Raw genomic sequence first — 15859 nt, forward strand, 5'->3', positions numbered from 1 at the left:
AGCAGGAGCCATGCCAAGCTATGATACGACCTGAAAGAATGCTTTCTATGGTGCATCTGGAAAAGTTGGCGAGAATCATAGCTGATATGACAAATTTTTTTAGAACTTTTGAGAAATTTGAGGCGTTGGTGGGCTTTCTTAACTATAGTGTCAGCATGGACAACCAAGACAGGTTGTTGGTGATCTGAACACCTAGAACCTTGATGCTCTTGACCATTTCTACTTCATCCCCGTTGATATAGACAGGGGCATGCTCTCCTTTACGCTTCCTGAAGTCGATGACAATCTCCTTCGTTTTGCTGACATTGCGGGAGAGATTATTGTCGTCATATCAGTTCACCAGATTTGTAATTTCTTGCGACCTTGGGCAGAGTGCAAGAAACCTGACTTGTTCCTTACGGACGGTGGGTAGGCTTTGAGGAGTTACTCGCCGCAGTATGTATCCCTAGCCTTTTCACGGTAGGCCCAACGTGCGTGTGACAACAATAAATCAAATCAAATGTTTACCAGGTGTGTGGGGAACAGTAATAAACAGGAGATTTTAGAGGAGAACATTCCCTCTTTGTCCTGTTCTCCCTGTGGGGGATCCCTCTGCAGCTCTTTGGGGATTCCAGTCAAATCACTGCAGCCAAACAGGTAGGGAGGGGCACGTGACTCTCTGTGACCCTTGTGACCCCGGCTGGGGGGGGGGCTAGGAGCTGAACCCGGAAGCAGTTCTTTTGTTTCCGGCGGGAGGCGGCGAAGCCCCGGGTGAGGATCGGGACCGGGAATGGGAATGAGGCGCGCCTCTTACCCCGGCTGTTCGACTCTGGGAAGCGGCACATTGCTCAGCGCCTCCCTCCCCCCGGGATGCAGAGGCCTGGCTGTGCGGGGTCTGGGTGCTTCACCGCCGCCGCTCTTCATGAAGTCTCTGTGCCAGACACTGGCAGCAATGTGCCCACGTCCCCTGTCCCCCCGGCCGCTTTTACTCTGCCCAAGGCCCAGCGAGCAAGGCCCACCCTCCCCGGCAATCCGGCGGCATGGGGCCTGCGACCCTCACTTCAGGAAGATTTGGGGAGCCCGGGGGAGAGTCTGTGAGGGAGAGGCTCAGAGGAGCGGAGGGGAACTTCCAGTGGAGTGTAAGAACAGAGGGATTCGCATTTCAAAGTTACCGGCGGCCGAAATTTGGCTTCATCATAGAATCCTTACATCGAGTCTGTAGTGACCACAATCCCACTCAGACCCTATCCCCATAACCCTGTGGGTTTACCCTAGCTAGTCCCCCTGACATTGAGGAGCAATTTAGCACGGCCAATCCGTCTAACCCGCACGTCTTTGGACTTTGGGAGGAAACCGGAGCATCTGGAGGCAATCCACATAGTTACCCAACCTGGGAATTGAACCTGGCTCCCTGTGAGGCAGCAGTGCTAACCTTAGGGCTGCCCCTCCTATTGGATTGTTGATCGGTTTTCCACTGATGTTTACGTTAAATCCTCATTAAAACACTTTTTTTAGTCTTTACTCTTTCATGAAATGTGGGTGTCGTTGGCAAGGCCAGCATTTGGTGCCTATCCCTAATTGCCCTTGAACTCAGTGGCTTCTTTAACTCAGTCATATTGCTCTGGCTCTGGAATCATATGTAGGTCAGGGGTGGCAGATTTTGTTCCTAAAGTACGTGAGTGAACCAGATGGGTTTTCAGGTTGATCGATGTAGTTTCATGATCACCGTCGCTTATGGGTGACACAGTGGTTAGCACCGCTGCCTCTCAGCGCTGGGGACCTGGGTTCAATTCCGGCCTTGGGTCACTGTCTATGCAGAATATGCACGTTCTCCCCCTGTCTGTGTAGGTTTCCTCCAGGTGCTCTAGTTTCCTCCCACAGTCCAAAAGATGTGCTGGTTAGGTGCATTGGCTATGCAGAATTCTCCATCAGTTTAACCAAACAGGTACCAGAGTGTGGCCACTAGGGGATCTACACAGTAACTTCATTGCAGAGTTAATGTAAGCCTACCTGTGACAATAATAATGAATAATAAGTGAATCTATTTCAGATTTTATTAAATGAATTTTAACTCCACTAGCTACCGTGGTGGGATTTATTTCATTCCCCAGATCACTGGCCTAGGTCTGTGGATTAGCCCTGTGCCACCATCTGCTTCCATATGTAAACTCCTGAATTTAAAACTCTTAAAACACAATTAATTTAGCATTTAAATATTGAAGGCTGAAGAAGGTAACAATTTAACTTTTATTGCTAATCTTGAACTTATTAACTCAGGCCACAAAGACAGGTCAGTTGTTAAATAACTCAACATCAGAATTCTGGTCTGAGTCAATAACGGAAATTTATGCTCCTGCAGAAAAGGTGTAGGAATTTTGCTTTTTTAAAACAGTGATTGTACAGACTCAAAATACTGAAGGTGCTAGAGATCTGAAATCAAAACAGAAACTGATGGAAAAATTCAGTGGGTGCCATATGTGAAAAGAGAAACAAAGTTAATGTTTCACATTTAATAAAGCTCTTCCTCAGAACCCGAAGAGTCACATTGGACTCAGAGCGCTAGGTCTGTTTCTCCCTTCACAGATGCCGCCAGACCCGCTGAGTTTTCCCAGCATTTTTTGCCATTGTAAGGATGTGGAGTGTTTTATTTGTGACATTTATTGGCAGAAACCAAATCCAAAATGTCTTTAAAGTGTGTAAATAACTTTATTTATTTCTATTGGTTTTTGTTCCAAGATCATTGGCAGAAATGACTCGGTCGAAGAGGATACGCAATCACAACAGCGACAAAAAGAAAAACATATCAAAGCAATGGAAAACAAAAAGACGAACAAAAGATTTAGACCAGATTTATGAAGATATGAAACCTGAAAATGCAGACAAATTGTTACACCAGGAAGTTGATTATGATGCCATTGGAAATGCGCAGTTCTATTGCTTACACTGTGCGTAAGTGAACAACTTACATCTTGGATCGATTTGTATTCCTCGGAAGGAGTGTTTATCACCTTTGGTTCATTTGGCAGCTAGGAAGGCAAAATGCAATGTTAGCATTCATGTCAAGAGGGCTAGAATACAAGAGAAGGGATGTACTTCTGAGGCTGTATAAGGCTCTAGTCAGACCCCGTTTGGAGTGTTGTGGGCCCCATATCTAAGAAAGGCCTTGGAAAGGGTCCAGAGGAGGTTCACAAGAATGATCCCTGAAATGAAAAGCTTGTCATATGAGGAATGGCTGAGGACTTTGGGTCTGTACTCATTGGATGTTTAGAAGGATGAAGGGGGTATCTTATTGAAATTTACAGGATACTGCGGGGGTTGGATAGAATGGACATGGAAAGGATGTTTCCATCAGCAGGAAAAACTAGAACCAGAGGGCACAACCTCAGACTAAAGAGACGATCCTTTAAAACAGATGAGGAGGAATTTCTTCAGCCAGAGAGTGGTGAATCTGTGGAACTCTTTGCTACAGAAGGCTGCAGAGGCCAGGTCGTTGAGTGTCCAGAGATAGGTTCTTGATTAATAAGGGGATCAGGGGCTGTTCAGTAAGGCAGGAGAATGGGAATGAGAAAAATATCAGCCATGATTGAATGGCAGAGCAGACTCGATGGCCTGAGTAGCTTAATTCTGCTCTTGTGTTTTTAATGGTCTTATGGCCTGTTGAAATTGAATGTTGGCATTGCGCTCAGGAGCCTTGACTGCCCTTTCTCCACGTCCCTTAGTTTGGAATTTCTGGGAACACAATTGAGCTCAGTTTGCAAAAAAGAGGGACTGTACAAGGACAAGAATTCCAGCTGATGGTGGGTAGGGTGGGGTGGAGGGTGTATACTGATGAACCAAGGGTGTTCCACCTACAATTGTACATCTGTTACAGACCAAATATAGTTATAAAGAGTCATTTACAAATATTTTCAGAGTTCAGTCTTTTTAATTCTTTCATGGGATGTGTGTGTTGCTGGCAAGGCCAGCAATTGTAACCCATTCCTTATTGTCCTGGAGAATGTGGTGGTGAGCCACTGCCTTGAATCGCAAAGTCACATCCATGTAGTTGATTTTTCACTGCCCTCTGAAATGGACTGGCGAGCCTCTCGGTTCAGTTCAAAAAGTCAAAGGGCAATTATGGATGGGCAGTCAGCCTTTCCAGAAACGCTCACATCCCCTGAATAAATTTAAGAATGAATATTGTTTGACAGGTGACTACACAGAATTTGCAGTCCTTCCGTTTTCTTTTTAGTCACTTTATTTCTTTTGCTTCATTTGCAGGCGGTACTTCATTGATCAGAGAAGCCTTAAAGAGCATTTTAAAACAAAAGTTCACAAACGAAGGTAATGTCAATTATTCTAAAATGCGCTCCAGAATTAATTAATGCTGCATCGTTATAAAGACAAAAACAGTGAATGAAAAAATTTTCTATACATCTTTGGGCATTCTACAGAATGTGTATTATTTAGCATGTGCCAAAGAGAAGACCCACAATCAGAGGTTTACAGCATGGAAACAAACCCTTCAGCCCAACTTGCCCATGCTGCTCTTTTTAAATCCCTAAACTAATCCCAATTGCCAGCATTTGGCACATATCCCCCTGTATCCATCTTATCCATGTAACTATCTAAACACTTTTTAAAAGATAAAATTGTACCCGCCTCCACTACTACCTCTGGCAGCTTATTCCAGACACTTACCACCCTGTGTGAAAAAATTGCCCCTCTGAACACTTTTGTATCTCTGCCCTCTCACTTTGAACCTATGCCATCTAGTTTTAGACTCCTATTGAAATGAAGCCATAAACTGTGTTAAATCAGCATGATTGAGGATACTGAATTTCATTTTGATTACAGTCAGTGACTAGTGCTGATGGATAAAGTACCAGAGGGTCACAGGTGATCATTGTTGATCCATAACACTGTATAATTGAGTTATGTTTGTAAGCCTTGGTGGGTTATGTAAATTGAGGAGAATTACAGACTGGCCGAAAGTTTCTATAATGTTACTAAAGATTTCTCCCATTCCTCAAACCCCCAAGTATTGTGTTACAGATCACTGAGAATTCAAGGTGCTATACGCATGTTGTTTTAGAGCTCTAGGTAGCGATAGTAGAGACAATGTCTTTTCCATCACCAGGCTGTGGCATGCAAAAGAGCATCAGGGCTGTGTCCCACTCTTGTCCACAGTTGGTGTGTGATGGAAAGATTTACAGGTAGTTTGGTTGTATTATGAAGGCACCTTCCTTGGCCATCAAGAGCTAAGATGAGATGCAAACCCAGAGCTGCTGACTCAGAGGCACGGACACTACTTAGCACACCATAAGACCTCCTGACCCATTGACTATGCAAGTGCACTTTTCATCAAGTGTCAGTGGCTGGTTAGCATGAATCAGAATGCTGGTTCACTTGTTTCTTATTCTCTCGTTCCCCCGTCTTCACCACTGAAGTGTGATAGGATGTGGGGGAGAGAAACATAACTCAATTATACAGTCCCCTTCAATATGTATTCAGAGGATCCTTGACAATGAATGCTGACATGCTTTTGAACTCTTAAGGCTACAAATCAGGAAATAATAAAATCAGACTCTGATGTACACCATCTAACAGCAATTGCCAGTTAGTGATCAATCATGGAAAGCTGGGCCAATTTTCCATTCTCAAATCTAGGTTCTTCTGAGACCTGTTGTAGTGCCTGAGCACAGACTGGTCTGTAGCTGTTACTCACTGGCTAAACTCACTGCTCTCCTCCACAAGCCTGCATCTGTTTAAGATGTTGAACATAATACCTGAACTGGAAGAAATGCAGCCCGTTAATCAAACAGGAGGAGGTTGCCATCCCACGATCTTTGCTCACTTCTCAAATCAACCATTGAATTCTCACCGTGGCGTTTGTGATTTTGTACTTTTTAGGCTAAAACAGCTGAGTGAGGAACCATACACACAGGAAGAAGCGGAGCGAGCAGCCGGAATGGGCTCCTATATACCAGCAAAGAAAGTCAAAGTTGAGACACAGCCAATAGAGGAAGAAATGAAAATATCATAATTTGATCTTATAAAAAAAGATGAGATTCTCTTTTCCAAAAATGCTCTTCTAGTATTGTTCAGAGTTTGCATAATTTTTACCATCTCAGAAAAATGTCATCGGTTCTGATCTTATTCATACAACTGTTCATCATGCCTTCAAAAATACACTTCAAACTGGTAACTTCATCTTTTAATAGGATTGTATTTGTATGGGCTGTAAAAACTGCTCACAGCAATAAACAAATTGCAATAGAATTTAAATGGATTATTTTGATCTTTTAAGTTGCTGGAAATCCAACTAGATGCTGTTCATTTGGAATGAATGAATGGCAATTGATAACAGGAGCAGAGCTTTCTTTTATTAGAAGTTACGCTGCTGGACGTGTACTTATTTACCACTTAGAAAGGGGAAGAAGGAGCAAATCTGTAAGCAAATTTTAGTAAGATGTAGAAAAAACAAAATACTGAAAAAAGGGAGGCACTTGTAGAGTGGAGAAAATACTATAAAGAGCAAGCAGGGAGAGAAATCTTTGAAATATATACAGGAGAACTTGATCAGAATGCTTCCAGCCCAGTGAAGAAAGAAGCAATGTTGGACCTAGTTTGGATGAATGCAGTAGACCGTGTTTCAGTGGGGGAGCGTTTGGGCAACAGTGATCCACTATATTGGGTTTAGAGCAGTTATGGCAAAGAACAATCAAACAGAATACAGAGCTGGAATGGCATTATCGTTGCTGAATTCCTCCGCTAACAAAATTCTAGAGGTTATGATAGAAACTGAACTGGATCACCAATGTAAATAATGCAGCTACAAGAACAGGACAGAGGAACCTTGGGCAAGTAACAGTGCCTGCTTCTCCAAAGTCTGTCCGCCATCTACGAGACAGGAGCATGATGGAATACCATCCACTTGCATAAGTGCAACTGCAAAAACATGAGGCTTGATACCATCCATGACAAAGCAGCTTATTTGACTGGCACCTCTTCCAGAAAAATTCACTCCCTCCACCACCAAAGCACAGTGATGGTGTGTGTACCATCTAAAAGATTCACTTTAATTGATGTTTTGACCTGGCTTAACAGACACAAAACCAGTTTTTGGCATGAAGACCAAGTTTCTTAATTTTTTTGTATTACTTTAAGATACTTGGGGATAATGATGATAGTGGGTGGGTGTGGAACTGGAGTCGCGAACCGGGAAAGGGAGAAGTAGATAAGACATTAGTTATGTATTCCTTTTGTTCATTAGGTGGCGCAGAGGGTTAGCACTGTTGTCTCACAGCACCAGGGTCCCAGGTTCAATTCCGGCCTCGGGTCAGTGTGGAGTTTGCACATTCTCCCTGTGTCTGTGTGGGTTTCCTTCCATAGTCCAAAAGTAATTGGGTTAGGTTGATTAGCTTTGTTAAATTGACCATAATGTTGGGGGGATTAGCAGAGTAAATGTGTGGGGTCACAGGAATGGAGCCTGGGTGGGGTTGTGGTCAGTGCAGACTCGATTGGCCAAATGGTCTTCTGGACTGTAGGGATTCTATGTTCTATGTAAACTCACCAAGGGTCCTTAAGTAGCACCTTCCAAACACATAACTGCTACCATCTTGAAAGATAAGAGCAGCAGATACCTGGGAACACCATCACTTGGAGATTCCCCTCCAAACCACCCACTGTCCTGACTTGAAAACACAGTACTGTTCCTTTGTCATCACTGGGTCAAAAATCCTGGAACTCACTCCCTTATAGCACTGGACTCTAAGAGGCAATTTAGCATCACCAATCCACCTCTTCAAACTATGGGAGGAAACCAGAGCACCCAGTGGAAACGCAGGGAGACCTCAGCAACAATTGTCTTTACCACAAACTGCATAGGCAATCAATCAAGGCCAGGATTGGGCCTGGGTCCCTGGTGCTGTGAGGCAGCAGTGTTAACCACTGTGCCGTTTGTACTCAGTTGCTGATGGGAGGATAAAAATAGTGGAGGATCTATTCACGATCCTTCAAGCCTCTTCATGTACCATGTCCTAAAGGGGTATTGGGAACCATTGACCTCCATGTTTGTCTTGCTTGAGAGGCATGATTACCTTCACTGGTGTAGATGTATCCAGTTTGCAAAGCTCTTTAGAAAGATGCTCATTCCACCCTGACTTCTTTTACCATTGATATTTCCCATTATCATCAGACTTTCGAAATCTGCTGTCTCTTGCCGATCTTGGTCAGCAGAATTTCTTTGGTCTCAGATTTTACCCACGTCTCTTCACTGGTTGAGTGACTTGTCCACGATATCTACGTTACTCACCTCAAAAACCACAACTCCGTAACTTCAATTCTCTGCATTGCTTCACTGATTGTCCAACGCTCAGAATTGGAGTGATGTAGCATTCCAGGATTCTCCTGGCTAATTTTGAGTTGATAATCCTTCTCATTTTTTGAAATGCACTTTTGCCTATACCAATCCTTCATCTTATTTCTGAGCTGTACTTTCCATCTGCTGTTAACATATTTACTAGGGAGCAAAATGTGTCCGCCTGTACGATGTTCATATTTCAGTGAGATCTTACACTGTTGGCACGATTTTCTTTTTGAGTACTATTAGACACTTTACAATAATAAACAGCAAACATCACTTATTAGCATTGAAAACAATTGCCAAATACCTATTTTCTTTATGCAAAGGGTCCCGATTGACACTAATTTTTCCTAATCCGTGCCCTCAGTATCAGCTTGGGTATGTTGTTAACTTCTAAATCTGAGCCTCTGGATTTACAGATAGACTTCTGGTAGAACCTGAGTATTGCTGAAAAAAGAGACAACTTTTTCCTCTTATATCAGGACAGACTCAAGAAAGATAAATTTCAAGAGGAATAACAAATTTAATTCCTCAAGACTGGCATGAAGGATTTGATTGGGTGAGACTTTGCCATGGTGAATGCACCAAGGAGCCGTGGCAACAGTTCAACAGTCAATCACAGCAGACTTGTCAACCAGTCATCAGTTTTTTTCTCATGCGGTATAAATTGTTCCCTTTCGTGATAATAGTGTACTATGAAAATATTACATACATACCTGTTTGAGGGAATGTTTAAAATTCAGCTTTTTTCTGTAAGCAGTCGGTGTGTCCGGAAAACATTTAGCTCCAATGTTGGGAGAGTAGATAATTACTCATTTTAGCTACGTAGTGTTTACTTAGGATAGAGCTAATGGGTTTTTTGTTTATAGATGGAGTTTCCCCTGAGATTTTGATTAAAGGAATGGAAGGTGGATTTAGGTACGCAGGTTCATGTGATGATATGGTTAATGGGAGGAGCTAGGTCTATAGCTGAGAGAAAAAAACAGTACTCAAGATTTTGGGTTGTAGAACTCGCTGCAGGTTATGAGTATGTAATCTAAACTGATCATTCGTGCTGCATATCAGAATGCAAGCTCTCGGGTGGGCAGTAAGCTGAGGTCCTGGATGCCAGTTCATATGAGTGTAAAATATTTGATTTTTAAAAATTCATTTGTGGGACATGGGCATCGCTGGCTGGCCAGCGTTTATTGTCCATCTCTAGTTGCCCTTGAGAAGGTGGTGGTGAGCTGCCTTCTTGAGTCGTTGCAGTCCATGTTCTGTGAGTTGACCCACAATGCTGTTAGGGAGGGAATTCCAGGATTTTGACCCACCGACTGCAAAGGAACGGCGATATATTTCCAAGTCAGGATGGTAAGTGGCTTGGGGGGAACTTGCAGGTGGTGGTGTTCCCATTTATCTGCTACCCTTGTCCGTCTAGATGGAAGTGGTCATGGGTTTGGAAGGTGCTGTCTAAGGATCATTGGTGAATTGCTGTAGAGCATCTTGTAGATAGTAAACACTGCTGCTACTGAGCATTGGTGGTGGAAGAATTGAATGTTTGTCGATGTGGTGCCAATTAAGTGGGTTGCTTTGTCCTGGATGGTGTCAAGTTTCTTGAGTGGTATTGGAGCTGCACCCATCCAGGCAAGTGGAGAGTATTCCATCACATTCCTGACTTGTGCCTTGTAGATGGTGGACAGGCTTTAGGGAGTCAAGAAATGAGTTACTCACCATAGCCTCTGACCTGCTCTTATAGCCACTGTGTTTATGTGGTGGGTCCAGTTGAGTTTCTGGTCACACCATTGAATGGCAAAGGGCGGCGGATAGAGTGACTGTTATTGGTGATGATCGTTGCCTGGCATCTGTGTGGAGCAAATGTTACTATTTGATTCAATCAATGATACCAAATGAAACCCAGAACGACAGGTGATTTATCCCATTCACTGCGCATGACACCATGCCGTGCTTGTATGGTTTATATTTAAGCAGGAAGTTAGCAAGCTGCATCACAGTAAGGCTCGGCTGTTGAAGGTGGGCAGATTTTCCTGCTATTGCACCTTAGCAGGACAGTTGCTTTCCTGTCTTTTCTTCCCCAAGTTTTAAACTCCAGATTGAATCTTCCCAGAAAAGCCAATACCTGATACTTTACGCTTAGACTGGGGTATTCCCTGGTAACTACATCACACAAATGAGGCAGTAAAAACAAGATAAGTTGTCCATATTACATCTATATGTAAGGACATAGCACATCTCGTTTGATAGCATTTCACTTCAGAAGCTATTCCCTGTATGAACTGAAAACCGACAAGACACATAATGGCGTCAAGAAATCAAATGACTCCAAGCACAGTGTCCTACACAGTGACTCATGGAAGGACAGCTGGGATACTTGCCTCTGGCTCATTGTTTAATGGTGAAGGTAGGACTCAGGAATAGGAGTAGGTCGCTTGTTCCTTTGAGCCTGCTACTATAAGATCATGGCTGACCTGGGTTGTGGTCTCAACTCCACTTGCCTGTCTTCCTCCCCTCATCCTGCAGTTACCCCAGTAACCATTGAATCTCAAAGATTTATCTAATTCAGTCTTAAGGAAAGTCAATGTGCCAGCCTCCATTTCTTCTGGGGAATTCCATTGATAAATAACCCACTTGAGGAAAGAATTTTCCTCATCTCTCGTTTTGAAAGAATGACCTTTTATTCTTAAACTGCGCCCCCTCGTTTTAGGGTTCCTCACAAAAGGAAACATCTTCAAGGTATCCACTCCATCAAGTCTATCTAATAAGCAGGCTCAAAGGAACAAGTGACCTACTCCTATTCCTGAGTCCTATGTTCACCATTAAACAATGAGCCAGAGACAAGTATCCCAGCTGTCCTTCCATGAGTCACTGTGTAGGACACTGTGCTTGGAGTCATTTGATTGCTTGATGCCATTATGTGTCTTGTCGGTTTTCAGTTCATACAGGGAATAGCTTCTGAAGTGAAATGCTATCAAACGAGATGTGCTATATCCTGACATATAGATGTAATATGGACAACTTATCTTGTTTTTTTTTTCTCTTTGGTGCCACTAAAATAAAAATCCACAGGTTTTTACTGCCTCATTTGTGTGATGTAGTTACCAGGGAATACCCTAGTCTAAGAGTAAAGTATCAGGTATTGGCTTTTCTGGGAAGATTCAATCTGGAGTTTAAAACTTGGGGAAGAAAAGACAGGAAAGCAACTGTCCTGCTAAGGTGCAGTAGCAGGAAAATCTGCCCACCTTCAACAGTCGAGCCTTACTGTGATGCAGCTCCCTGCTTAAATATAAACCATACAAGCAGAAAGTTAACCCATTTGGTCCTATACAGGATTGAATCTTTGTGTCTTTAAAAATTTTGCAGAATTAATAGGAATTGTTAATTCCAAAAATATATAGTGGGAGGGGAACGTTTCATGGAAATTACACAAAATAAGTGGGTTGGGATGTGTGAGGATTACGCTTGTCCCTTTTGGATGTTTGATTTGATTTGATTTATTATTGTCACATGTATTAACATACAGTGAAAAGTATTGTTTCTTGCGCGCTGTACAGACAAAGCTTACTGTTCATAGAGAAGGAAAGGAGAGAGTGCAGAATGTAGTGTTACAGTCATAGCTAGCATGTAGAGAAAGATCAACTTAATGTAAGGTAAGTTCATTCAAAGGTCTGACGGCAGCAAGGAAGAAATTGTTCTTGAGTCAGTTGGTACATGACCTCAGACTTTTGTATCTTTTTCCCGATGGAAGAAGGTGAAAGAGAGAATGTCTGCGTGTGTGGGGTGCTTAATTATGCTGGTGCTTTGCCAGGGCAGTGGGAAGTGTAGACAGAGTCAATGGGTGGGAGGCTGGTTTGCATGGTGGATTGGACTACATTTGTAGTTTCTTGCAGTCTTGGGCAGAGCAGGAGCCATACCAAGCTGTGATACAACTAGAAAGAATGCTTTCTTATGGTGCATCTGTAAAAGTTGGTGAGAGTCGTAGCTGACATGCCAAATCTCCTTAGCCTTCTGAGAAAATCAAGGCGTTGGTGGGCTTTATTAACCATAACGTCGACATGGGGGGACCAGGACAGGTTGTTGGTGATCTGGACACCTAAAAACTTGAAGCTCTCGATCATTTCTACTTCATCCCCGTTGATGTAGACAGAGGCATGTTCTCCTTTACGCTTCCTGAAGTCGATGACAATCACCTTTGTTTTGTTGACATTGAGGGAGAGATTATTGTTGCCGCACCAGTTCACCAGATTCTCTATCTCATTCCTGTATTCTGTCTCGTCATTGTTTGAGATCACAATGGTGTCGTCAGTAAATTTGAAATTTCATGATTTGATATTTCTTAAAAACGGTGGCGACTAACTTAGGGCTAATCAACAATGGCAATGACATAACAGTATTTTGATTAGATTGTGAGGAGTGGAAGTTTAAAATCAGCAAACCTATCATGAGAATAAAATAAGTAGTCCAAAACGTAGAGTACATTTAGATATAAATTTTAAATATGGGAAAGTTGGAAATAGCAACAGATATAAAATGGGCTCAAAAGAGAATTAATTCAGCAGAATAAATAAACATTGAAGGAAGTAAACAGGGTGATTAATAGACATAGTGGACAGTGAAGAAAGTTATCTCCGTTTGCAATGGGATCTTGAACAACTGGGTCAGTGGGCTGACGAATGGCAGATGGAGTTTAATTTAAACAAATGCGAGGTGATGCATTTTGGTAGATTGAACCAGGGCAGGACTTACTCAGTTAATGGTAGGGCATTAGGGAGAGTTACAGAGCAAAGGGATCTAGGGGTACATGTTCATAGCTCTTTGAAAGTAGAGTCACAGGTGGACAGAGTGGTGAAGAAGACATTCGGCATGCTTGGTTTCATCGGGTCAGAACATTGAATACGGGACTTGGGACGTTTTGTTGAAGTTGTACAAGACATTGGTAAGGCCACACATGGAATACTGTGTGTAGTTCTGGTCATCCTATTATAAAAAGAATATTATTAAATTAGAAAGAGTGCAGAAAAAATTTACTGGGATGCTACCGGGACTTGATGGTTTGAGTTATAAAGAGACCCTAGATAGACAGGGACTTTTCCCCTGGAGCGTAAGAGGCTGAGGGGTGACTTATAGAGATCTATAAAACAATGAGGGGCAAAGATAAGGTACATAGTCAATAGCTTTTCCCAAATGTAGGGGAGTCTAAAACAAAAGGGCATAGGTTTAAGGTGAGAGGGGAGAGATACAAATTTGTCCAGAGGGGCAATTGTTTCACACAGAGGGTGGTGAGGGTTTGGAACAAGCTGCCAGAGGTAGTAGTAGAGGCAGGTACAATTTTGTCTTTTAAAAAGCATTTAGATAGTTACATGGATAAGATGGGAATAGAGGGATATGGGCCAAATGCGGGCAATTGGGATTAGCTTTGGGGTTTTAAAGAAAGGACGGCATGGACAAGTTGGGCTGAAAGGCCTGTTTTCATGTTGTAAACCTCTATGACTCTATTAAAAGCCCACATCACTAACATAGGAAGAATGTGTTAAAGCAAGCTACTTTAATATAACAATGTTATTTGAGATGAAGAATGAATAATCAAAATAAGTTACTACCTGAAATCAAGTTGAAAGATTTGATTTCTGTTTCAAAGGTTTTATTATGTTATAGAAGTCAGTTTCATAGCAGAGAAACTTTGTAAATTGTAAACTACAAAACGCTAATTGGCGCCCCTAGAGTCTGATGGTGATATGGATTTCCAGATGTATATAGAGACAGTGCTAGAAGGACACAATTGTATTAAGTTAATTGATACGAGGGCAACTATATCACTAACTGATTTGAATTTACCAACTGTTGATCAAACAATAGAATAACCTGGAGTCACTGGGAGAATTAAAGTTGCAATGCTTAGTATACCAACAACTTGATCAATTCACCAAATAGGTAGAAGCATTTCCATGCAAGGATGTTACTGCCAGAACTGTAGCCTTGATTCTAGCTAATGCAATCATACCTGGGTGGGAAATGCCACTTCAACTAGATTCAGATCGAGGAACTCATTTTACTGGAAGAGTGTGGAGGGAAGTTTGTAAGATGTTTGGGATTAGACAAAGATTTCACATATCTTATCATCCACAAAGTTCAGGAATGGCAGAATGAACACTGAAAAACACTCCAGCCAAAATTATTCCAGATGAATGGAACATACGTACAGGCTTTGCCTGCAATATTATTACGACAGAGAGCCACGCTATCATGGGATTTAAATTAGTGACAGGCAGAGAAAGGAATCACCCAGAGGATGTCATACTAGGAGGGGAAGAATTAAGTATTGGAAAAAGAGCAGTATTTCAGTGTATGAAGGGCTTGATCACTCGATTACATTCTTTAAGGAAACAATCACCCAGCAGAGATCGGATGAAATTGGCAGCAGGAGAGAATCCAAAGTTACCTGCAGAGGGAGATAAAATCATGGTCCAGCTTATGACAGAGAGGAAAGGGTTAGGTACAAAATGGGAGCAAACCAAGACCCCTGGTGCTGAGGGCATCAGTGCTAACCACTGTAACGCCATGCTGCACATAACTTTATTTATTTATCACAGATTTATTTATCACATGACTTGCCCCCACATTCCAACCATTACTCGGCTAATGCATCCATCCTTGTGAAGCGCTGCCTTCCTAAGTGAATTGGAAAGCAAAAAGACCCATTAGCCAATTGGATGATGCCTCGCTATGAGGAATGGTCAAAGAGAATGATCAAGAAAACCAATCTGTTTTTAATGTCCTGATAAATTTTCTCCAGGATTGCCACAGAGGTTGGAGTGGCATGTGGTACAGTGGTGAGCACTGCTGTCTCACAATGCCAGGCAGCTGGGTTCAATTTCAGCCTCGGGTGACTGTGTGGGGCTTACACATTCTCCCCATGTCTGCGTGGATTTCCTCCGGGCGCTCAGGTTTCCTCCCACACTCCAAAGATGATGTGGAGATGCCTGCGTTGGACTGGGTTGCACACAGTAAGAAGCCTCACAACGCCAGGTTAAAATCCAACAGGTTTATTTGGAATCACGAGCTTTTGGGGCACGGCTCCTTTCTCAGGTGAGTCTTTCCTAAGGGTTGTGCTCCGAAAGCTCGTGATTCCAAATAAACCTGCAGGACTTTAACCTGATGTTTAACTTCCTATTCCAAAGGTATGAGTTAGGTGGATTGGCCATGCTAAATTGACACTCAGTGTCAGGGGGATCAGCAGGGTAAATACATGGGGTTTCGGGGATAGGGTCTGGGTGGAATTGTCAGTAAGAAGGCTCACAACACCAGGTTAAAGTCCAACCAGTTTATTTGATAATAATCTCACAAGCTTTCAGAAACGGTGTTCCTTTGTCAGTTGTGTGGAAGGTTCTGATGAGAGAAGGGCGTATAACGACACACACAGTTCACAGAATACTGATTAGAATGCCAAGTCTTTACAGCTAACCTGCTATTCAATGCCCTTCTCTGATCAGAACCTTCCACGCACCTGATGAAGGAACACCGTTTCCGAAAGCTTGTGGG

The 15859-nt window shown here is 42.7% G+C and overlaps 1 protein-coding gene across 2 annotated transcripts; it reads left to right on the forward strand.

The window, feature by feature from the left end:
- The first annotated feature begins 693 nt into the window (after positions 1 to 693).
- znf593 (zinc finger protein 593) lies at positions 694 to 6236 on the forward strand. 2 transcript variants are annotated; one of them, XM_080211550.1, is made up of 4 exons: positions 694 to 750; positions 2716 to 2928; positions 4240 to 4302; positions 5872 to 6236. In XM_080211550.1, exons 2-4 carry the CDS (start codon positions 2729 to 2731, stop codon positions 6002 to 6004), a joined length of 396 nt encoding a protein of 131 aa, XP_080067676.1. In that variant the 5' UTR covers positions 694 to 750; positions 2716 to 2728; the 3' UTR covers positions 6005 to 6236. The 2 variants fall into 2 exon arrangements, with proteins under 2 accessions (XP_080067676.1, XP_080067677.1); XM_080211551.1 differs by lacking the exon at positions 694 to 750 and adding an exon at positions 1916 to 2142.
- Positions 6237 to 15859: the final 9623 nt, after the last annotated feature.

Source organism: Carcharhinus amblyrhynchos, chromosome 24 (assembly GCF_965287045.1).
Source record: "Carcharhinus amblyrhynchos chromosome 24, sCarAmb.v2.hapA, whole genome shotgun sequence".
NCBI classification, from domain to species: Eukaryota; Metazoa; Chordata; class Chondrichthyes; order Carcharhiniformes; family Carcharhinidae; genus Carcharhinus; species Carcharhinus amblyrhynchos.